Below are 25,665 nucleotides of genomic sequence, written 5' to 3' on the forward strand. Positions count from 1 at the left end.
CATAAATGGACAGCCATGTGCAAGTTTAGGCCATGTCAACGAACAACGGAAACTGAGGGAGGGGTTACAGGCAGATGCCATACAAGACAGGCCAAGGTATTTGTACCAGGAAAGGAAGAGTGGGGCCATAGGAATACCTCTGAAGCCAATACCTTTCGTTTCCTTTTCGTTCCTTACTGAGAAATTACCTTAAATCATTTGATTTGATTACTTAAAGCCAGTAAGGGGGCGTTAGATATTATTAATGCTGTTGAGCACCTTACCTTGATTTGATTTTATGTGATTTAAGTATGCCTGTTAAGAGTAGTGAGAACTAGTATGCTGACGGCTCAAAAACGGACAAAGGCACCGGAGTTGGAATCCTTGGTGTGAATTCGAAGGCTGAACTGAATTAAACTTAGGTAAATAGGGTACAGTTTTTCAGACTAAAATCGTAGCAATTGAACACTGCGCCAGAAAAAGACTAAAAACACATTCCAGGAGGATAGCCATTTTTTCTGACAATCAGGCTGCATTAAGGTATACGAGGTAAAAGAAAGTCACCGTAAGAGGTCATATGAGGCAAAAAGCGTATGGAATTATATAGAATCCCTGCCAGATGACAGTGATACCAATGACTTGACCCTGACATTATCCCTGGACATTCTGGAAATGAGAAATTGGACATGTTGCCAAAAAAAAATTCGTATTCTCTAAGCCCGAACCCTACTGTGGCCTAGCGCCTTGCCAGAAGAAAGGATACATCCAAAGAGGCACAAATTTGGTAGAGCAACACCCCTGGCAAGAGGCAGGTGAAGAGATTTATAGAAAGGACATCCGCAAAACTTACAAAAGGAATTGCTCTTAGGTAACCGATAACAGAACCAGGATTCTGGTTGTATTTCTGACAAAGCAGTACAGCCTGAGAAGGCACAAACACCTGATAGGTGTACTGACAGAAGAAACAGAGTGTAGATACTGCCAGGAAGAAGAGGAGACTGCAGAACACATTCTATGCTTTTGTGAGGGTCTATTTTACATTTCACCTGAGAACACAGGATTTGAGATAATAGATTCTTCTAAGTAGGAGGCGGCAAGCAGTATCCTACACCAAGGAGCCGTTGGCAAGGCTATGGAGATTGACAAACAACCTCAAGCTGGCGAGTGCGTTATACATATTAGAGGAGCACAACAGATCCACAGTAGGTTCACAGGTCGAGGCCTTACGGCCGCCTCATTTATCCCTACCGCTATGCTTTATTATTTAACCATTTAAATTGAACCTTCAATTGAATCGTTATTATCGGGATTGTAATGCACTGCTGAACTAAAAGGGTACGAATATTGTGAGAGAGAAAGTACACGTAAGCAGTGAAAGGGTACTATATCGTAATACGGCAGAGCTGGTACATTACACCTGAGAACACAGGATTTTGAGATAAGCCTCGAACGTGTCACGCTTCAATGGTCGATGTTGTGGGATTAGTCAAGAGTATAATCCTGGATTCGTGTGTTAACACTCGCGAATTATCTGCTCGGAATGTCACCGTAAGCCGGCGTCATAAAACACGATTCCAGGTTCAACCGGCCGATAATCGGCCCGATGATGGCACTATAAGTTGCCGAAGCTCGGTGAATCCAGCATTTAGTCTTTTTCCACCTGTCTAATGACCTCTACGAAGATTGGAACCCTACGTAGATTGCCTGCAGGTCGATCACAAACATTATATTTTCTCTTACGCGCATCGTCGCAATAGATAAGAGAGAAAAAATTAAACGCCAGTTGCTTACACTCTAAACAAATTTGTACCATGTACAAAAGTGTTTTTACCTCAAGCTCGTTTCAGACGGCAGTGTCTAAGGTTTTGACACTTAGACGTTCATTGTACTTGGTGTGGTGTTTAGTGACCGTTGGTCCATGATTATTCGGAGATCGTGAGATGAGGTCTGGTGTGACGTAAGTTTTAGAAAAACATTTTCTTTATCATGTCAACGTTTCGATCTTTATTGAGATCATCTTCAGGGCTCAAGGTGTTTGTTTTCCGTGAAGATGTGTCAGTGTTATTGTGTGTCGTGTTGAGAGTGACTTGAAAAATGACCATCTACACGGAAAAAAAACACTTTGAGCCCTGAAGATGATCTCAATAAAGAGCGAAACGTTGGCAAGATAAAGAAAATATTTTAAAACCTACGTCACACCAGACCGTATCTCACGATCTCCCAATAATCATTGTACATATGCATACATGGGAAAAACCAACATCTACTTGCACATACTGCCAAAATGATGCCAATATTAAAACATTGTGGAATGCATTACTTTTAGAACAACTTTGGAACAAATACACCTCTTCATCATCGTAATCGTTTGACACAGGGAATACTGAAATAACAGGAGTTCGGGCCTCGACTCCTTGCTTTTACCCTGATGTCGCGTATTCAGCCTATAGACTTTTCCTGTTTTGTTAATGAGAGGTGTTTAGTCAGATCGTCCGATGCGATCTGGTGTCACGTAGTTTTTAGAAAAACATTTTCTTTATCGGGCGTTTCGATCTTTATTGAGATCATCTTCACGGCCTTGTGTTGTCTGTTCATAGAATCCTATGTTGTTCGACTTTCTCGTATAGAAAAGTGTGATGTTTAACTTAATGAACCGATTTCAACTAGATATGGACATCGAGAAAAGAGTATTCTGAAGGACATCGCCGACAATGAAAAGAAACTTGCACCGGCTATCAATCAGAGAACCTTTTGGTTGAAATGCAGACACCACTCAATAAAGATCGAAACTTTGCCACGATAAAAAATGTTTTTCTAAAAACCACGTCACACCAGACCGCATCTCACCATCTACAAATAATCTTTTGTTAATGTTTTTCAATTATTTCAATAAAAACGTATAGAACGATGAAAGTCAAGTAATTTTTACATTCGATTCAATCTGACAATGTTGAAGAAACAACAACAGGTTTTGGAATTAAATACGTATTATTTTTAGACAAGATTTGCTTAACTTCTATTTATAAACCTATAATTTGTATATATTTCTTTCTGTTTTATCAATTTTCTAGCACAGTGGTTGACGTTTTGCCAATTAAGGCAATAATAAAATGTTGCAATAATTATAGTAGGAAAGGTGGGTAGAAGCATAAAATTTAGAGATTAAGAAGGAATATCAGACCTAGTGGTAGAAAAAGAAATTTTCCACATTCCGTTCGGGCGAGGGTTCAAGATCTCCCAGTTTTGTCAAAATTGGGCTTGATACCAATTTTATAGTTACTTATAATTAAAAAAACACTCTACTGTTGTTGACCTCTCCTTATTTATTTCCTTGTCAAAAATCATTGCTCAACGAGAAGCTTGAAAAGATCTTGACATATTTTTTACTGGACAATGAAGATGTTTTCGCATGCACGAACTTGTATAAAATTTTATCAACACGCCTAAACAATTCAAATGAACTGGAATGAGTTAACGTCCTCTCCCTGTTCATAACCCTTATTCTATCTGATTTGGCATCATCTAGTTTTATGTACTTTATCTACTTGATTTTGACATCTACTAAGAACTTGCGAATTTCTGTAACCCGTAAAAACTGTTCATTTATCAAAATCTTCATAACAACCTAATAAAATTCAGTAAATAGATTTTTTTTTTTTAATTTGTAGTAGGTAACAAGTAACAGTGAGCAAGGTAATATGTACAAAATTAAAATCAAGAGTGGAGAAAACACCCATTGGCATTACTCCAATGTTAAATTATATTGTTTGTTTAATTGATACGTGTGTCATTATCACTTTCACTGTCATCACCATCACTTCGTAGGAGATCTCGCGGCCATTGTCTCTTCAGTCGGCGGGGAGGGTTTGAGGGGATTCGTCGGGATGCGAGGTTTCTGATGTGCTGATTTAAGTTAGTTGGGAGGTTTTTATGAAATTTACGGTAAGGCAGAGAGTTTTTTAGACATAAAATTGTACATATTACATAGATTTCCATCCAAAATATAACGATTATTGACTGAAATTAACCACTTACTACAGCGAGGTCTTGAATAAAAACATTTCTAATTTGTTAATAACTTTTTAAAATTATCTTCAATATAATTACTATCAGCCTTCAATATTGTAATTTTATAGTAGAAACAGGGATAAGGCCAATTCTAAAAGTCACTGTATTCAAAATTATTAACAACAGTTCAAAGTCCTTATGAAGGAATTGAGTGTTTTCTTTCAATATCCTTGAATTTAAATAATAAAAAAATTAAATTAATGAAGGAAGGTGATGGACGGTATAACGGAGAATACCTTCATCCATAAACCACTTTTATGAGTGTACTAAAGATAATGCCTATTTACTGACCTAGAAGAAAACCCTTTTTTACATTTTCCTTGGCTACCCTACCCCGTTCACGACTTGAACTTTGAAGAAAAAGTGGGTTGAATGAAAAGAAAAGTCGCGAATCTTCCATGACAAAACCTCATATTTTGTGGGTGACGAGCTAAGATGGTTGACCTTTTCTACAGTAGCCTGGCACTGTCAGGCGGTCAAAAATTAAAAAACACATAAACTTAATGAGAAAACATCGTACATGAATTTCTTAATCTTAAAAAAATCAGTATAAATTATTATAATAAATAAATTAAAAATAGAGTACATGCAAATCATTAGCGCAGTAAAAGCGTTAATTAACACTTTAATAATTATCACTTAGCTCCAATTGATAAATATTTTGTACGAGACGATCTTTTCCAATGCTAGTGACTAGTTTTATAGAACAAGAGCTGAGGCTGACCAGCATACAAACTTGAAAAGGTGTATTTGTTGATATGTACTTCTTTTCTATGTACGTCCATTCTATGTATGAGAATCGGACTTCGTTCCAGAAGCAGTTGTTATCTCCTCTCTCCCTTGAAAATATTAGAAGTGGCCCAAGTATTTATAATTGAATAGTCGACGGTCTTTTTGTTTTCTTCTCAAAGGCTTTACACTGCCCAAAACACACACACACCACAAACGTATAATGTTAGTAGTTATAATGTAGTAATAATGGTGATAATAATAATAATAATAATATAAATAAAATAAATAAATTATTTTATACACTGCAAAATAATATTATAAATTAGTAATAGAAATTTAAGAAGAAATTGTAAAAATTCAGAAAATTAAGAAATTAAATTAAGAAAATTTAGAAAAAAATTAGTAAAATAGATTATAAATTATTGTAAATGGTTAACGAATGTACAAATTGTCCTGGAATAAAATAAATAACTAAATAGAAACTAATATAATGAATTAGTTAAACGCTATAAACCCAATAAAATAGAGTAAAAGAAATAAGAAAGTAATGAATATAAAAAATATTTTTTTGCACTGTATAAATTCATTTTTTTTCCACATCCTACATGTATTTGTTAAATTTAAACAATGTTTGTAAATCCCAGGCCCTGAAGATGTTCTCAATAAAGATCGAAAAGTTGACACGATAAAGAAAATGTTTTTCTAAAACCTACCTCACACCAGACCGCACCTCACGATCTCCGAATAATAAAAGAAACAAGGATAAACAACAATATACGTAAGAAGGGGAATAAGTACACACATAAGAATAAAAAAGAACTAAAAAATAATAATAACGTCCAATAATGGATAGAATAAAACAATGTTTCATTCAATATAATCCTTCCTATATATCCAGGCTACCCTGGTGTATTCCACCAATGCAGCCCAATTGGATCCTTCCAACAAACTTAAAAATTATTTTCTTGTAAATACACTGCACCCTAAAATCTCCTATATTCCGAAAGAGTAGGGCAAACCGCTATAAAATGGAAAATGTCTTCCCTTGCTTTCAACTTTCAAAGATGGCATTATTCTCGTTCAGAAATTTGGTACGGTTTGTAGTTCAGGGTAAGCAACTCGCCCTTTAACTTCTGATGGATCGAGGATCCATTTCCATAATTTCCAATTAAAATTGCACACTTTATATTCGGATTTAGCTCCCCGTACAGTGTGTAATGTTGAGACTTCATGGTTCTTGCCACAAACTCCACTCTTAGGGATTCTCTGACCGATATAATAAAAGAATGGAAGTTGGTTTTAAGTGCACGAGTGTCACAAAAATCAAAATTAGGGTGAATGGCGCCCTATGGCAATCAACAGGAAATTTTAATAAGCTTTCTTTTGGTCACCTTCCACTTTGCCCGATTTCTCAACCGTTTTCGAGGTATTCGCAATTTTGGGCCAAAAACGTATTTCAAACTCACGGAAAAAACCGATTACTCTCTATCCCGCATAGCATAGCATTCCGCAGCCCAAAAGGTTAAAGTAAGAATTGTCCCTTCCCTGCTCATTTTTTTTTTTTTTTTTTTTTTTTAATTCATCGGAACAAAAGTTGTAGAGCGCACAATTTTCGAAAACATGACATTTCAAAATTTATGCATTCTTGAAAATCGAAAGGGAGAGTGGTCGGTTTTTCCCATGAGCACGTAAAAAACCACGTTTTTTGCGCGAAAATCGGGAATAACTCGAAAAAGTTTAGAAATCCAGCAAAGTGGAAGGAGATCAATTGAAAGCTTATTTAATAAATAATAAAAGGAAATTTTAAATTTCCTATCGATTGCTATAGGACGCCGCCCCAAAAACAATTTCTTGGCTCCACAATTCAATTTGAAATTTCCGAAAAAAAAAGTGCAAAAATTAACGTGTTCCCGATTTTTTTTAAATGTACTGATGAGTTTGAAGCTAGAAAAACATTTAAAAAACTATCTTGTTCAGTGCAGCTAGTGAAAAAAAATTCTAAAAACTGAGATCTAGCGCATGTCTATGACTTAAAAGACTGAGAAAATATACATTTCCAAAGTTGGCCATTTTTTCGTGCAAAACCAGATTGTCAGTTTTTTTGCTGGACAGTGAATGAAGCATCCTTGTTTTTTTATCCTGCCCGATTCTACTTTGGACTTCCGGTCTACAGCTCCCCTCGACAACCAGCCAATTATTTAGAACTTTTCACCATTGACGGCCGTTTTTAAATTGTTATCAATCTCGCCACAGGCAATATACACTTACAGAAAATACTGAACTAATTGTATATATTGGTTTATTTTTCATAATAACCTGGTATAAAGATTAATAGTTGACCTAAAAAGTAAAAATAACATTATAACTTGTTTTTGTTAGGCAGCAGTTGTAGATTATTACTAATCCTTTTACACTCTTTAGATTAAAAATAAAGAAAATAATTTCCTCTAAGTCGCCACCGGAAGACGCGATCGAAGGGATGGTAATGATCGACTGCAATGTACAATGGCTAGAGACGATCGTTTTATTACTCTTGCCACATTACGGAACCATCATTTAACGGCTTCCTTGATAGGCATTTACACTCGAAAACATCATCAGAAAGCTTCCTGAGAATAGCCTACTCTCTCTCGAGACGTGGCACATCAGGTTCTCTACCACTGGAGAGGCATCGAGTAAGGAAGACGATTATTCGCAAATTACCATCTCTCTAGGACACTTGAACAATGAGACTTTGGTTTGTGGCTATCAGATGACCGGGACTGTAAGTGGAGAAGACGTGGATAACGCTTTGCTTAATGGAACCAAAGGCCATGCCCGTACTTAACTAATTATCAACAAAATCCTTTATTGAAGGTATATTGAAGGAGGTTTTTTTTTTCCGATGGTTCGCAACAGCAGATGTTATATCAACCCTCGTGGTGCCGGTGTTTTTGAAAAAAAGCCCATTTGTAAGTATGTCGGGCTCGAATGCAGGGCCGCTGGATTCGAACCCGGGACCTTTATCTTACAGTGATGACAGACGCCCGTCTTGAGGGAGTTGCTAAGCAAAGTGTGGTCCCATTTGAACTATATACTGGGGACTGCTTCGGGTTAATGCATGGTATGTACTTTTTCAAAAACACTGACACCAGATAGTGACTGTTGTGAACCCTCATTAAGAAATATTTGTTATTAATATAACTATAAAAATACGATTTTCTTGTCTGTGAATGAATATGTTTTAGTTTTATCAATATTAATTTTTATACATTCATGAAAAGTCTAGGCGTTTAATTTTAGTTGAAATTTACGAATACGTTTTGAACACACTAAGTATATGTTCTCCCAATTCAAAGAGTATCGGTTATAGATCTAGCGCAGACATAAAGGATAAAATTCAGATTTACCTGTAACTACCGGTCTATCAACATTTCCATCTCATTTACTTGCAATTTTCCATGTAAATACAATGTGTGGTGTTTGGTGACCGTTAGTTAATGATTATTTGGAGATCATGAGATGCGGTCTGGTGTTATGTAGGTTTTAGAAAAATATTTTCTCTATCGTGTCAACGTTTCGATCTTTATTGAGATCATCTTCATGGCCTTGTGTTGCCTGCATTTCAACAAAAAAGTTGTCTGATTGACAGCCGATGCAAGTTTCTTTTAGTTGTTGGCGAGATCCTTCAGAATACTCATTGTTTGGGGTATAGTTGAAATCTGTTCATTAAGTTAAACATACACCTTATACCCGGGAAGAACGAAGAACATGGGATTCTATGAACAGATTTCAACTACATATGGACACCAAGCAAAGACAAGGACATCGCTAACAATGAAAAGAAAAATGGCGAAAAGGAGGGAAAATTCGAGAGACGAGGTTGATGGGAAGTTGGTGTCGAAGTCAAGATAGCTCGAGTGGTAGAGTAGCGGTGTATCAAGCCGAAGGTCTTGGGTTCGTATCCCGCTCGTGACGCTAACTTTTACAACTCAACTAAAAGCCTTAATTAATTTAAAGATCGAAACGTTGGCACGATAAATAAAATGTTTTTCTAAAACCTATGTCACATCAGACCGTATCTCACGATCTCCAAATAATCAATGTAAATACAATGTTAACCGCGGGCTGGGTTGAAAACTGGCGGAGACCAGCTTCGGTTATAGTTTGCTCACTAGTGCATGTTTGATGCCAATTTATCAACTGGCCTCAAATAATCCTTCGGTTGTAAAAAAAAGTTGGTTACTGTAAACCATATATTTGGACAATTAGTGTATTAAAATTTAATTCTCTTGCATGCTTCTGTACAATTTTGAGAAGAGTTCTATTTGATATACGGCACAGTTATTATGGAAATTTTATCCAGTTTACTTTCAGCTACTGTAGATAATTAGAGTCAAAGTTTATTAGCGCTGTCAAGCGTCGCCCAGAGCGATTTGTTTTCAGTTGTTAGTGCTTCGGTAAATCGTCTGAATCGGTCGGAGCGATATGCTTGCATTCCGAAGTCAGCTGATGTGGTAGTTTATTCAGTTTTCGTTTATCTGAAGGGTAACGTGTTCTTTGCCATTCTTTACGAGGTTGTCTTTTTGATCGTATAAGGTAGCGAATATAAAGCGGTACGTTAATGTGCTGAGAATATGTGTTTTGTGGATGTGTGTGAATTGTTGAATCACTGATGGATTAGTGCGTTTTAGTGTGAATTTTTCGATTGCAGTGTCTATTTCGTGGTGTGTTTTAAGGGGTTTTGAGATTTATTTTTTCTTCCAAGTGTATTCCAAATTGTTTCCAGTCTATAGGACCATGTATTAATGTAGCTCTAGGGGCAGTTGGAATGGGATAGGTGTCGATAGTTAATAGAACAGGACTATGGTCCGATGAGAGATCATTCAATGTGCAAACATGGTGGTGAAGTGAAGAGAGTTGGGATGTAATGAAGAAGTCTAGGAGATCTGGGCGTTTGTTAGTAGCAGTGGGCCAATATGTAGGATCAGGGGGAGATCTGAAGTTGAGGCGTTGGGCGGAGAGGACACTGTGTAAGACACGACCTCGTGGATTAGCTACCCTGCAGCACCACTGTGGATGCTTTGCATTGTAATGGAAACGCGGACCAATGCACTGGAAAAAAAGATAGAAACAGTTGGTGGGAAATGTTATGATTTGGTAGGCAATATACAGCTATAGTAAAGTTGAAGAGTGAGGAGGACAATTTAATGGCAGTGTATTATAGAGATTCAGAAGATTGGCTAGGAATTAGATAATGGTCTAACGTGTTGCGAATTAAGATAGCGGTACCTCCACAAGCAATATCCATGGGATGGTCAGTCCTGTAAGTCCTGAAATTTCGAATGTAAAAATTAGATCGTGATGTAAAGTGTGTCTCCCTAACCCGTACTACGTCTATTCTTTTTTCTTGTAGAAGTATTTCTAGTTCGTTGAAGCGGGAGTTCAAGCCGTTTGCATTCCATAAGATGAGAGTTAGAGGGTGATGAGATGGCATTAAGGGGTGTTCGCGAAAAGGGTAAGACAAGCTTCTCAACGACGGTTGTAAGAAGAGAGATTAGAGGGCTGATGAGAGAGCGGAATTCATTGACAAAGGTGGACAACATTGAAGTGAGGTCTGAAGATGTGGAAGGAGGAGGGATGAAAGAAGGAATTGGGTTCGGCTGGTTGTGCCTGAGATGGTCCTTGGACGGCTTGGGCGGGCTGGTTCGACGAGAGCGATCAGATCTTACTTGCTGTGGTGGTGGTGGAGGAGTACTAGACTGGTGTCTTGATTCGGAGGAATTCTGTCTTCTTAGCCGTTGTAAATCTTTGTGTGTGATGCATCCTCTTTAGTTGGTTGGATGATTACCATTACAAAGCGAGCAAACAGCTGGAGCTTCTTTTGATTTAGTACAATTTTCGCTCCAATGACAACCTGCGCATTTCACACACTGTGGTGCATGGTTGCAATATGATCTGGTGTGTCCGTAATTTTGACAGCGCTTACATTGTGAAATTTTCTTATTTTTGAACGGTTCTTCTACGCGTACACGACAACCGTAGAGATGGGTAATCATAAATATATCCTGATTATTTGGTGAAGGTTCGAGGTCAGCAGTTTGATTTTTGCTGCAGATTGGATGTTGGTTACATTTACATTCCTCTTGTAATTGATAGGAGTGGAAGTCGCACTTTTGAGCTTTAAATAGGTATTAGTTTCCTATAATCGTCGGAACTTTTCACGCAAACAATGGAGCAGTCAGTTCTTGCCTGACACTGGAAATACTTCCCCAAGAACTTCTTTTATGCTTTTATAAAATAAGGTAAAGTTAACTATGTTTCGAACGAAGAACAGGGGAGGATGTTCGGAGGAGTTATTTTGTGAGTTTGCGTTCATATTTGGTGTTATTTGTTTTGGATGGTCTTGTACTTCGTCGTTGTCATCTACAGCGAAAACTCCAAATTTATTTGGTGATATAAAATTAGGCGTATGTGTTGTAGATAGTAAATGATTGAAGGATGTGGTAGAAGGTAGAATTTAACATTTGTCAGATCACTATTAACAGCTGACAATGATAGGCTATTTGTCTCCATTTTTTAATTTTCCCGGCTCGCAAATCGTGATCTAATTTCGGATTGGTCTATTATTTCGTCAAGATGATTACCAACATTTCGTTTTTTAGAGGAGGCAAGAAGATTTTTCGTAGTTCCAGGTCTTTTGCTTGTAGACATTTTTCCCCCAGCGCAAACACTTTCTGGTTTTTAATCCTGCGACTAATTTTTTCAGTAGTTAGGAGCCCGCAACAGCCGACATTGGCCAAGCAATGAATATAAAAGAAGCTCACCTGAATCTAATTTTATGCTTGAACGCTCAAATTGGCCGGGAGAGCAACCTTCAGCCGCTAGCGGCGACGAGTGGCCTGAAATATTTATGATTTCTGGCTGAATCAGCTAAATTTGAGAGAGCACCTAATACACACTATTACTAGACCAATCAGCTGGTCGCTGTAAAAATGTAATATGCTTAAATCTTTATAAAAGGTGTTTTGTTTATCGTTGGATGATGTCACAAATATTTAATTGTCTCTAGTACGCTCTTGCATTATTATGTACCCTCACATCTACATTGGAAATAACCTGTCAACACTGAATTATTATATTTACTTATATTAATATATTCCACTTGTTATTATATATTACATTTGCTGCTCTCCACTGAATTATAATTTTTTGAATTCTTGATATTTAAAATGAACTACCAAGAGATATTATGTATTTAAATAATCAGAGGTGGTAGCAGTAAGAAAGGACATACATACTGTAACATTACAACTGTACATATAACATGTATAGTAACATTTAATAAAAACGTATCAAGTCTCTCTCTCTCACTCACTCTCTCTCTCTCTCTCTCTCTCTCTCTCTCCCTCCTTCCCTCTCTCTCTACCTCTGCTGCTCTGATGCTTTGTGTATGCTTATAAAGTAGAGCTTATTTGGTCAATCAAAAAGAACAGTATATGTGAATAATCATTTTAGTCAGACTGATTTGCACCATGACAATAACCAATGTAAAACTGTCGATGAATTATGTTTGTAATTGTAATTTTAAAACCGTTTTACATAAATGCTTCCTGTTTCCTTTTTACCACCCTTTTATTAGGCGTAAAACTAAACGGTTTTAACTGGTGAAGAACAAAACACACAATCAGACATATATGACCGCTCGTCTGATCTTCAGTCGGTATGTCCAGAAGGTGGGAAAACAGGATTTTTAGTATTTAATCTTGAATCTTGATCGTGAAATTCCGAGAATGGCGAGATGAAGCGCCGTGTGCTCCCTCACTTAGCTATTCAAACCACCAACCACCGATGTACTGTACGAAAAAAATAATTAAGTTGTAAATAAAGCCCAAACATAAAAAGATAAATGTCTAAATTACGATTTTATTATTAAATTAAAATGTAAAAACTATCATTTTTCGTATATAGCCTTCTATATAACCCTTTTTCTTTTAAATGTCTATGTTTTACTGTCAGAGGAAGGGAAGGAATCAGAGATTTCATGGGCTATCTGTATGTTTCTATAAGTCTATTTCTACCTCCATCTCAATTTGTCATTGAAAAAGAATAATTCTAAAGCTACTAGTGCTAAGAAAGGTAAACAGAAATGTTATCCATTCAAGTTTTCAGGCGTTTCCTTGGTTTTTCCGGTCGGGATCCAAGACAAGGAACTTCGGTATTCAATCGTCGAGGCCAGGGAGGGACGTCCTATTCATAAGGTGAACCAATCTTTGGGGACAATGAGACCAGACCGTTGCCTTCTGGCCCGTGTACCGTCCCATACACAAGTCGGTACTTTGAATGACTTGATAAAATATTATAGGGACAAAAAACACGTATTCTGGTTTCAACTTTAAGAAGGATTTATAGAGGGAAAGCTTTTCAAATGAATTAACTTTTTTTTCCTTAGGAGGTTTTTGACGGAAGGAATCTTTAATTAGATTTGTGTATTATTTTCAAGTAGAAGAGGGTAAGGTGACTTCGTCAGCGTTTAAAAATCGGGCCTTCTCCCACACTTCGTCTAGAATTGGGATGTAATTGTATCTTACAGATGGTAAATCACAGGGTGGAGAACGGGAGCCGTTTTAACTGCCGGATTCGAATATCATTTAATGTGGCACTACCGTTAACGCCCTGGACACGTTTCGTCAACTCGACATTCTTCTGTACTGAAATCGGTGCTCAAATCGGTAGAAAACAAGCGGCATTTAAATCTTCGTAGCTTGAAGAGTTCTGAGTGTGTCAGTGTGAACTCAACTAGAGCTCCTATCACTAGCGATAAGAAATTGTATTCTAATATAAAATTGTAATATTTTTTTAAAATAATAATATTTTTTTGTATCCTGTACATGAATTATACACCTTGCAAACTGCTCTAATGGTACAAAACTCCCGGGCGAGGGGCGTTTAGGCGTTGACACGGCGCTCATCACTGTAAGGTAAAAGCAGTAAAAACTCCAGCTGCCCTGCATTCGAAACCAACATACTTAAGTAATAAACATAATAAAGAAATGGGCTTTTTTTTCAAAAACACCGGCACCCCGAGGGTTGATAACCTGGGGTTATCCTGCTGTACGACGGTCCTCTGCTGTTGCGAACTCTCGTAAAACAAAACAAAAATTAAAATTAAAAAAAAACTCCCAGGCAAAACACTACTGCCAGTACTGCACCAGAAGGACACGTGTTGTGACAAACCAGACAATGGTGGCAATCAGTTCGTTATTGCGTTCAGCCGAGGAGGTTCAGAGGCCATAGTCGTTTCAGGCGAGGTAGAGGGTTCTTGTGATGGGAAGAAGTGGAAAGAGCTTGAACATTAGGGTAATGGTGGGTTGACAGATTGGAGCGAAACTTGAGGAAGCGGTAACGGATCAATTCTTTGAATATTAAGGTAATTGTGGATAATTAGATTGGAGATAGTAAAGAGTATGTAAAATTCTTCTGAGAACTTTTGGTTGGAAAGCTTGGATACGTTGGATGTTGTTTCATGCTACCCCATCGTCCCGCTCCGTACGTTCCAAATAGCTCCAAGTAATATTTTGTACAGAGTTAGTTTGTTCTTTACTTTCATGCCTGATTTCGACCCTATAAGTCTTCGTAGTTGCCCAAATCGTCTGTTTAGTGCTTGTCGCGTGGGTCTTGTGGGAGGATTCCACGTCATTCTACTATCTAAGTATAGCCCTCAGTCTTTTAGTTGTGTAGATGTCGGTAGTGTTTTATTGGTGACGTACTGACGTGGACAAGTCTGTTTGTTTAACGTGAAGGTAATCTGGGTGATTTTATCCTAGTTCAACTTCATTTTCCACCATTCTTCAATGAGCTCAAGATGTTCTTGGATATTGGAGTTGGCTTGAATAGGATTGGAGTTGAAAACTAAAATAGCAGTATCGTCCGCATATGTTATAAGGATGGTGTTGGGATGTATCGGCAAACCAGCAATATAAATTGTGTATAGGATGGGACCAAGAATGCTCTCTTGTGAGACGCCGGCCTGGATCGGTCTGACTTTGGAAAACTTGCCACATCTCACTCCACACCAAATTGTAAATGAGCTTTTATAAAAGGAATATGACACCAAAATGAAATTTCAACTACAAACCGGGGACTGCACAGTGGACATTAGGCCTCATTATGACTTGGCACACTTTCTGACATTGAATAAGGCTTTTAGGGGCGTCGGTGGCCGCAACGGTTTAGGCGTTGACTCGGTGCTCATCACTGTAATGTAAAAATCCCGGGTTCGAATCCAACCCAATCATATTTGGATTTATATGACCTTTGCAGTTGCGAACCCTCGTAAAAAAAAAGGCTTTTTCTCCTCTGGACACAGGTTGTTTGTTGTCAACCGTTACGCGACCCGGCATATTGTTTGTTTATAAAAAAAAAATGCTGATTATTTACACAAATTTTGAGAAGATGAATTTGAGATGTCATCGATTTTGAAATAACGAGATATCGAGAATGCTCTGTAGCAAAATTACACAATATCAAAAGCCATAGTACTATGCATATATGTAGTTAATTAACGAAATATCATTAATTAAAGTAGTAATCTTTTATCAATTAGAATTAATATAATCACTCCATGACAACCATTTTATTCCTTTGTTGTCATTTATAAATTCTCTGACACTAAACACTTATACTAGCTATTAATCAATTTACTTAATTGTAATCAAAGTATAAATGGAACATTTACATCCTGAAAGTTGAACCTAGAACCATTGTTATTCGCCTAATTGATGCACAATGCAGCAATTTATTTATTGAGAAGGGAAAATTGTTATATCCGACAATGGAGGAAGGAGGTAATTAGGTCTCGGCCTATGCGATAAATTACAATGCAATCTGATTTCTGAATTGGCGACGCCTTGTTCCGCTTGTCGGCTTTCTTAATTTACATCTCTCGGTTGTAAATACATATTTAAAATAATGAGATGCAATGTGAGAACGGATCAATACTCTGTACCCTGGCGGTGACTTATGCTAGTGGTTTCATGTAACTATTTATATAAAGTGAAAAGAAAAGAAGAAAAAAAAGACTATTGAAGAATAATATACATTTTATGCCTTTTTTGGGGTAGTAGAATAAACGTTACAGCATGGCACAGCCGTCTGCCGGAAGTTCAGTTCTACTTTGAAAAGGAATCAATTGGAGAATTAAATTAAGAAAAGAAAAAGAGCAAAAAACCTGAGCATAGTGCAAGAACTTCAAAAAGAATACCAAATGTCAAAACAGAAGATTTAATTTAAAATAAAACGAATTATTTCAATCTATGAAATAAATTAAAAGTATTTTTGGATCAAAACCGTGAATTAGTAATTGAATTCTGTGACCAAAAATCGATAGTATCCCAGGCTGTTCTGCAGAAATCAAACAGTTTGTTTCATCCACCGTTTGTTCCATAGCAAGCTGTAATTCCTCATGTGTCAGTCGTGTTTTCCCCAGTGCTGCATAAACTCATTAAGGGCCGGTCACACGCAGTGGAAATGTCCTCCTCCTCCATGTTACACATTGAGTACTTTGACTACCTGTCTCTATCTTCGTCGTAGGGTTTGGCGTTAAGTTTAAAAACTCTGCCCTCAAGTCGAAGATCCACCTCGCTGAGGTCCACTGCTGCATGGTTTACCAAGCTTGCACATTTGGTGGTCATCCTCCGGTACAGCTTAAAATTGTTGGTAAGTTGGGCGTGTCTTTTGAAGTGTTTTAATTTCTTGTCTTTTTAACATCTTTCAATTAATTATTCTTTCGATGTAAGGTCTTGATTAAGATAAAAAATCTGTATCACGAGGGGATTCGAACCCACGTCCTTCGGCCGTACTCTACCACTTAAGCTATCGTGACTTCGATCCTCTAGGACACCAATTCTCCATTTCAACCTACAACCGTTCGAGCCTACCTTACATAAAGATTAATTAATTGAAATAAGTTATTTGGTCAATAGAGATGGGAGTTGGTGTCCGAATGGATCGAAAGTGACGATAGCTCAAGTGGTAAAACAGCGGCGTATTTAGCCGAAGGTCGTGGGTTCGAATCCCGCTCTTGATACTGACTTTTTTATCTCAACCAAGACCTTACATTGAAAGAATAATTAATTGAAAGATGTAACGGTCAATTGACCACTAAAACGTAAATGAATTAACTTTTTAATATCATTTTTACGTCCTTTTTCAGTACTTTTCATTCATCCGTGAGAGGTGATCTGGGATATCATACTTCCTAGCCAGACACCGGATAATGTCTGCCCAAAAAGATTTTCTTTTACACATTCCATTGCCAGCTTTTTTGAAAGGCCGGGTACGGAAGCCACCTTCACCAAGTAATTAAGGTGTAGACTCAGCGCGTAGGTTGATAAGTGTCCAGCTCTGTTTCAAGGTGAAGGAAGTAGTGAGGCGTGCAGCGAGGCAAATAGAAAATTTTTTGATAAACATGTAGAGCACACCTTCCGCTGCCGTATACTCATAAATACAGAATACACAATACAATAATACACCTGAGCTGCGTAGCACAAAATACCTCAGATGACCGCACTGAATATGGTAATCTTGGCACTACAGGGTACAACTCTGCTATCAAAATGCTATCACTTCTGCCCTTTTCCAGACAGAACTTATGCTACCTTTGCCAATTCCGCCCCATTTACATAAAGTGTACAATTTATTCAATTTAATTTTTTAAGGTTTGCAAAAAAATTCACTGTTAATTACTGTGGACAGTTAGTAAATCAAATTTCTAATAATGTGGACATCCACATGAAAAGTTCAAATGTTGACGGATAAAAAGATAAGACAATTCAACGATAAAACGGTGTAATTGTGAATATTAAAGTTTAACCAAACGTAAAATAAACAATTGTTAAAACGTCACACAAATTAGGCATGCAAAGCATTTTTTGTTAAGTTGGCACATTTTTCCGATGCACACATGATTTAGTTGTACTAACAGCTACAGAGGTTAGATATACTGCACTAAAGAGCTATACAATAAATGACAAAGTATAAATATTTACGAAGCGTGCCAGAGGCGGATAAGATCACGTCTCTCATTTCTGTCCTACTTTAACTTTCCGTGTAGTAAAGTTCAATTTTTTCCGGCAGGTCAAATCCAATTAGTTCAATTTTTATTTCCTTTCTACTGGGAGACAATAGGAAATGTGAACGTCCCTTGTTTCACCTTTCTCTTCCTTTTCTATCAGTAGTGATTTAATCGACATTTTGATTAAACAAAGATTTAAAGCAAATAGTTATATACAGCAAAAACATTTGGAGTAAACAGCAAAGTTTGTTTAATTATATTAAAATGTAACATAATTACGGACTTGTAATTTGCGTGTTTTTTCTTGCTGTTTGAATTTTATGCAAGTTTTACTTAGCTTACTTTCTGACTGTCATATTTCTATGTTATTTTCATTCTTTTAATTATTCCATTATGGATCATTTTTATTATATCATTTTTTAAGCTAGTGTCTTGGGAGCTGAACTACAATAAGTAGTATGGAACAGCAGATAACCACGGGGGAACTCAATGTTTGTGTTACTAAAGTCAATTCCAGAGGGCGAAATTCAGGAGCAAAAACCGTTGGCCATCGTAGAAATAAGCAAACTCGTAGTAACATTGGCTCACTCCGTTTATTACAGAGTTGCTGTCATGCGATGTTTCAACTATTTTAGTTATGGACATCAGCTGGCTGAAGGTCGCGGACCAAACAGGAATGAAGGAGAATTTACTTACAGTATGGCGACGGATGTCATATGAAGGAGTGCAAATCGGAGTCGAGATGCTTCCTGTGTTCTGAAGACGGAGAGGCATATCTCTGATTCTTTTCGGGTACTGATCTCATTTGTAACGCGCGAATCCACAAATTTATTGGACGGTGGATGAATTACAGAATGCACAGAAGACGGCGGCGTTCCGGTGGTTGCGAGAGACTTCAATGCCAAAGCTCTGGATTGGGAAATGGCCTAACTAATGGAGGGCCCTTTACGTGCCCAAGATAGCCTTAAGAATAGGTCTACATGTGGCTAACTCGGAGAATATTTCTACATTTAGGAGGCCGAGATAAAAACAGACGATTCCAGATATTATCTTGGAAACCGCGCGTGAGTTCACAAGCGGGAGAGTTTTCAAGAATTATACTAAAGTCTACTTTTAGTCTTTTTAGAAACCATCGCAATACCGCTGGGCACCCGCGCTGGAGAATGGTAGAAATATGAATTAAATGGAACGAATCTTTTCGTTGATTATAGAGTTTGGGAAGGGCTCTATTCTTAAAAATCAGGACTTCCCTGAAAAGACAACGAGAGCCAAAATAAATTTGATTCACCAGGCCTGCGATAAGGCCTTGCCAAGGAGGCCAAGGCAAAGAAGAAGGAGGCGTGAAGGGTAAAAGTCCGTGGACAAATGGACGGGGCGTGTTTTGTTGAGACGGGCATATCGTCATCATCATAGAGCCAATTCCCGTTGTATTTAAACAGGTGCCGTGCACATTCGCGGGACGCATCGAACGCTTCACCTTCTGACAAGTTATGGAGTGATGTTCAGAGACAATATGGTGAAAAACCAAACCGAATGCCTTTCTTTATCCGAATGCATCAGAGCAATATCTCTACGTACCGCCACAACACACCCCAAGACATCCATCCCAACCCCACACGCCCCGTCCGAACATTGTGCCCCCGACTTTAGTGTTTCGCAGAAATACATGACCTCAAGAGGCGTTGTTTGCGTCTTAGACACAAGAAAAAGGAAGAGAAGTATTACTGATGAAGCTGCAAACCTTGAAAATTTTAGGTCCGTGATGGAACGACTAAAAGAAGTTGTCAATGCGTAAGTTTGGCGTCGAGTCCCCCGGCCTAGCTTTGGAGGCAACGCAGATATAGAGGGTTCATCAAAATTAATATAATTCCTATCTCTCCCTGTCAACGCAAGAAGTGATTCCTTCGTTTGCTGTGAATGAGCTGATGAATGCGCAGTTCCACCTAAAATAAAAAAGAACCAGGATCTGACGTGAAGTATGCCTCAGGGCTTTTAGACTGAACTGCTGGAATTGACATTTCGTAAAGATTATATTGAAGACATTACATCAGTGATCATGGCGAGCAGCTCGGAAGGCGTACCAAGAAGGCTGAAGGTTACGAGAGAAGGGCGAGTTCCTGGTGGTAACCACACAATCTACCCTGTGGTAAATAATTTCTTGTCGGAAATTTCTGGAGAGACGAACAACCGGTGGCCGCTCCTACTGCTCCATTAATGCTGCCCAAGAAGAATGGGCTGGTAATACCAATTGGTTTTTTTATTTGTTTTGTTCAATGGCTGCTGTCTAGCCGAAGGGATTTTCGAGAATTATGTAAAATATATAGCTAGTATAATAAATACTATCTCCTATAGAAATGTTTCTGACCCAGCGAGTCGGCCCTATGGCCCTAGAAAGAAAGTGACTCTGCGATCATAGGGGTGCCCTTATTGAGAAGATGGAGAGAAGAGTGGACAAAACGATTCCCAGAAATGGAAGGTATGGTGAGTTTTTGAGGCACGCATATCGATGGACACCAAGAATGGTGCATGATCCCGCTGGTCTATGGCGGTGAGGTTGTCCATTCTGTCACCCAATTTCTGACTGGGCAGGCCTATTTTTCTTACCTCAGGATAGCGAAGTGGAATTAATTAATAATTAACAATTAATTTTCCATGTAGATTTTTCAGTATTTATCTTTTTCACGCCTTTTAGTTCTTATGTCGAAATAAGCCTGAGCAGGGCACGTTCTCCTTTTACTATTTTTTTTGTAACGATCAGTCCGGTTTATCGTTTTAAATAGGAGCTCATCGAATCGAACGATGGACAATGAGCCTTATATTCTTTTTTGTCTCCTCCGCTCCTCTGTGGAATGTTTAGTGTTAACACTGGCGACAAGTCACACGGGAACTGATCATATTGTGGCATGCTGTTTTTTTACCCTAGACTCTAGAGTCCAGGCCAAGGGCCTGAGATATTAAAAACGTTATTGAACCATTGATTCGTACTTTCTTTATAAAATACTATTTAAGTACATAATTAATTTTGCCGGAACAAAACAAAGTGTTCATGGAAACACTGACAAGAAAAACAAAAATGGTAAGGAAAAGTTCTGATTGTATTTCATGTTAAAATCTGAACATCATTTGAAATTAAGCATGCAATTTGCAGAAAAAAGTTCAATCTCGTTTTAATTTCTTAATACTAATTTTTAATACTATGTGTGCAATGTGAAATTGAATTTACAAGTTTATTAAATTTAAAATTTTCTACTAGACAATGGACTAGATATTTTTTGTTCTTTAATATTGAAAGAGATTTTTCTTACTGGAATCAGGGTAGAGCCGCTTTTATCCACTTTTCTTTCCGGTGTTAGCATTAAAACCGTAGCCGTAATTTGTTTAGAAATTAGTTGTTCTTCAATTTCTTTTTTATGCCGGTACTTCTCTAAATAAAGCCCTTGACACGTAATTATAGTAGTCTCTACCCTAATTCCAGTAAGAAAAATGTCTACCAATACTAAAGAACGAAAAATATCTAGTCCATTGTCTAGTAGAAAATTTAAAATTTAATAAACTGGTAAATTCAATTTCACATTGCTCACATAGTATTAAAAATTAGTATTAAGAAATTAAAATCTATAAAAATGATGTAAAAACAAATGTAATATATGTAAAATAATGTAAAAAATCATATTCCAGGCGTTGCCTTGGAAAATAATGAAAAACCATTCGAAATGTTGGCAAATTCAAGAATTGAGCACTTCGCTGTGTTTTCTGTATGAGTGCACATCCCACAACCCAACATCGTTTATATTGTTCACTACAATCTTACATTTGATTTTGCCTAAAAAAATCAAAAATATTGAATATACAGAATTTAACACGAAAAAAGATTAATATTTGACTTGAAACGTAAACAGAACATTAACAACTCATTGACTACTGTTATAGAGTGTTCGTAATCCTTTTACACTCATTAGATTAAAAATAAAGAAAATCAGTTCAATTTCATCCATTACAGAGCCAACTTCTCAAGTGAATTAATTGGTTTTTAGCGTGGTTTTAAGTCGAGAAAATCTCGCCCAGGCGGATACTTGTCCAACGACGTACTTAGCATCCGTTACGTAGTCCAAGTCCTGGGTGTGCCGCGCTCTACCATCCGCGAAGATCTACCGCTGTTTAGGGCCAGGGTAAGAGCCAAAGTGAGTGACGATCGTTTTAATGCTTTTAACGTACTTCAAAACCGTCACGGCTTCTTTGAAAGGTAGAGAGGCATCGAGTAGAAAGGCGACTGTTCGCAAATCAGCATCTCGCTTGGACTCTTGAACAATGGGCAACTGTTCACAGAGTGCCGGTTTGGTCATCAGATGACCGGGAGAACTATTTGTTTCAGTTGCCATGTGTGAGTTGCCGTTTCAAAACAGTTTAGCTATGGGGTGGAATCAACGTCCATGCCCGTACCGAACTGATTATCATAAAGAATGGATCTTGATTGCACTAAGTTACTATTGAGAAAATTCTTCTGTAATCTTTTTATTGGGGACAACCTCGTGTTACACCTAGTTGTGTCCCATTACTTGGAGGAAGTGAGGATTACCCGATGAATTGGTCAACACTTTCTCGTGACATGAATCCCATCGAACACCTATAGGATATGATAAAGAGACGGGTTAGCATCGTTCGCCGTCTCCCACAAGCGTTGAACAGCTTCAAACCTCTCTTAGAGAAGAATGAGATTCCGTTTCACTTACTTGTTTACTCGCTGCCTAGGAGACTTAAGCCCTCAGCGAGGCTAGAGAAGGTAGTACGCGTTATAATAGCATAACTAGGTACATAATTGTTAGTTAAATTTTAATATGTCAGTAAATAATTTTCAGTTGTTTTGGTCCAAGCAATCATAATTACAATTTACAAGATAAGAAATTATAAGAATATTATATTAAACGCGGAAAAGAAAACACGGCCAATTGCCACACTTGGAAAAAAATTTCTGAAAATATATGACTGATGTTGGCTTGAAGTTTAGAAGGTTAGGTTTCGCCATGGGTGGAAAAGAACCTTTGCGGAAACTGGAGATCTCCATTTTGTAAAGATTTAATAAAAGAGACGGATGGATAAAACATTGAACAAAAATGTTTTAAAGTAATAACTTAATTTCTTAATTTTATTAAACAGTGCAATCAAAATATGTATATTAGTGCGGCATAAAGTACATTGTTGAAACTAAAATTTACTCCATTATATTTAGTGGTCTATTGACGAAATTACATCTTTCAATTAATTAATCTTTTTATGTAAGGTTTTTGGTTGAAATGAAAAAGTAAGTGTCACGAACGGGATTCTAATCCACGACCTTCGGTTAAATACGCCGCTGCTCCACAATTTGAGCTAACGTGACTTCGATCCACCGAAGGTCGTGGTTCGAATCCCGTTCGTGACACTTACTTTTTCATTTCAACCAAAAACCTTACATAAAAAGATTAATTAATTGAAAGAAGTAATTTGGTCAATAGACCACTAAAAATAATTTAATAAGATATAGATTTAATAAGTAAATTTTAGATTAAAAAAAATGAATTTCTACAATGCTAGAAAATTTTAGATTAAAAAATCTATCTAAAAAAATTACCTAAAATTTTCTAGCATTGTATAATTTAATTTTTTTAATCTGTAATTGTCTAGCATTGTATAAATTCGTTTTATTTTTTTTTTTATCTAAAATTTCTAGCACTGTATAAATTAATTTTTTCACATCCTACATGTATTTGTAAAATTTAAACAATGTTTATAAATCCCAGGCTCTGAAGATGATCTCAATAAAGATCGAAACGTTGGCACGATAAAGAAAATGTTTTTTAAAACCTACGTTACACCAGACCGCATCTCACGATCTCAAAATAATCATTAACTAACGGTCACTAAACACCACACGTGGCAATTAAAAATCAAAACATTTAAGCATTATTTATGGTCTAGTACGGTCGTTGAATAAACAATTGAAATTATTCCTGAAAATATAAAAATGTAAGTTAAAAAGTAAAATTGATAAGTTTAAAAAGATTTCAGTATCATTCCTGTGTTTTATATGTAAAAATAAATCTTGTAATATGAGTTGTAAGTTGTAATAGTTTTTGTTAATAGTAATAGTTAACTGTGTTTAATCTTGAAACTGTAAGTTGTAATAGTTTTTTTTTTTTAATTGTCAATGTTAGATTTCGATTTAACCAGTGAGCACAATGATAGGCATCACTGTCTTATTGATAAACGTGAAAGAAACTAATCGGGTTGTATATGTTCATTCTGAAAAATACCGTTTGTCCTTCTTGGATGAACAATAGCATACTGTTCCTTATTCGGTGTAACGTGGCGTCATTAATATGCTCATCCCGCAAAGGTGTCTAACAATGAGGAAGTGTGGATTGTGACGTGAATAGACGCCGGCCGTCAATGTTCCTCGAGGGCCGAAGACTGTGGGACAGAACGGTCATCGGTACAGATCGTGCGACGAACAATCCAACGGCAATTGCACCCCGGTGGTTCCACCAGGGGAGACAAAACACGAATCGGAGTCACGCTCACGGCTATCAGTCCTGGAAACGTGAAACGTCTCGGACGGATGTAGATTTTACCGTGGGGGAGGCGGAAGATCGTGAAAGAGGGTGCCTGTCGTTCCAGTATGATTCCGGATGGGGAGAGGACATTTACGAACCCTTCCCTTTTCCAAATGACAAATCGATAACTTAAATATCCTCCGCCCTCGCTGAAAAAATAGCTCAACCCTTAAAACGGCTCCACTCTTGCCACACCACATTGCGCTAAACATAGCGGCAAGAATTGATATCAACAAAACGGCACATACTAACGATATAGATGCTCCTATGCGCACCATAAGTATTCAATTTGTTTTTATAAAATTTTACAAATAAATAAACCACCAGCATAAATTTTATTCCAGCTTCTCCGCACTCTCTCTCTCTCTAGAAATCCATTATGCAGAACAGTCATACCAAAATTCATTTATTCCAAGAAGTATTCAACTGTATAACAAACTTCCCAATTATGTAAAAACATGCGAATCTCAAAATTTTTATAAAAAAAAACTCTAAAAGAATATCTCTCATGTATGTACTCCTAACATGATTAATAGATTAATAGAATATACTTAACTTTTTAAAGTTGCGTTTGTATAAAGGAAAAGTTTATAGAATTTAATTTTTCGATATGTTTGTAAAATCTTTGTTTAATTTAATTGCTAATTGATTTTAATGGATCTGTTAGATACAACACTAAAAAAGGTTAACAAAATATTGCAATTTCAAAAAGTAAAACTAATAAATGTAAAAATTCATGTTGTAAAAATAGATATACCATACTTTATGTAAAACAGACAATTTAAAGTGTTTTTTTTTAAATATATATTGTAAATTATAAATTATTGTCCACGTTGGAAAGGTCCAAGAGACCTTATTCTGCTTGGTTAATAAAAGCGATCTCTCTCTCCTCTCTCTCTCACTCACTCACTCACTCATTCACTCACTCACTCTCTCCCTCACTCACTCTCTCCCTCACTCACTCACTCACTCACTTGACCTTTCTACCTCATCCTCTTCCCATTCCTCTCTCCACTTTGACTCTTTTTTTTTCTTTGCCACTCACTCATTCGATCTCCCTCTTTCTCATTCACTCTCTCTATTATCTCTCTCTCTTTCTTTGAGTCTCACTCATTCACTCTCTTCCACTTACTTAATTTCTTTTTTCCGTTGAATGTCTAAAATTCTCCCTTTTTTCTTTCACCATGCCACCTCTCTCTCTCTCTCTCTCTCTCTCTCTCTCTCTCTATTTCTCTCTCTCTT

At 37.1% G+C, this 25,665-nt stretch overlaps 2 protein-coding genes across 3 annotated transcripts in view; one reads left to right on the forward strand and one right to left on the reverse strand.

Moving 5' to 3' along the window:
• The window catches only part of LOC106664218 (MORN repeat-containing protein 3-like), a 106,708-nt gene that overhangs the window by 45,737 nt on the left and 35,306 nt on the right, over positions 1-25,665 (forward strand). The window lies entirely within an intron of this gene.
• The window catches only part of LOC106664314 (sortilin-related receptor-like), a 74,897-nt gene that overhangs the window by 42,070 nt on the left and 7,162 nt on the right, over positions 1-25,665 (reverse strand). The window contains exon 1 of one of the 2 annotated variants that reach the window (XM_024229195.1): positions 4,812-4,858. The exons of the other annotated variant lie outside the window; for it this stretch is intronic. Coding sequence (XP_024084963.1) covers positions 4,812-4,832 — 21 coding nt within the window. The 5' untranslated portion in view covers positions 4,833-4,858. Of the gene's footprint in view, positions 1-4,811; positions 4,859-25,665 lie in introns of those variants that run through there. 2 annotated transcript variants of the gene reach the window in all.

This window comes from Cimex lectularius, unplaced genomic scaffold (genome assembly GCF_000648675.2).
Source record: "Cimex lectularius strain Harlan isolate CLEC.00 unplaced genomic scaffold, Clec_2.1 scaffold98, whole genome shotgun sequence".
Lineage (NCBI taxonomy): Eukaryota > Metazoa > Arthropoda > Insecta > Hemiptera > Cimicidae > Cimex > Cimex lectularius.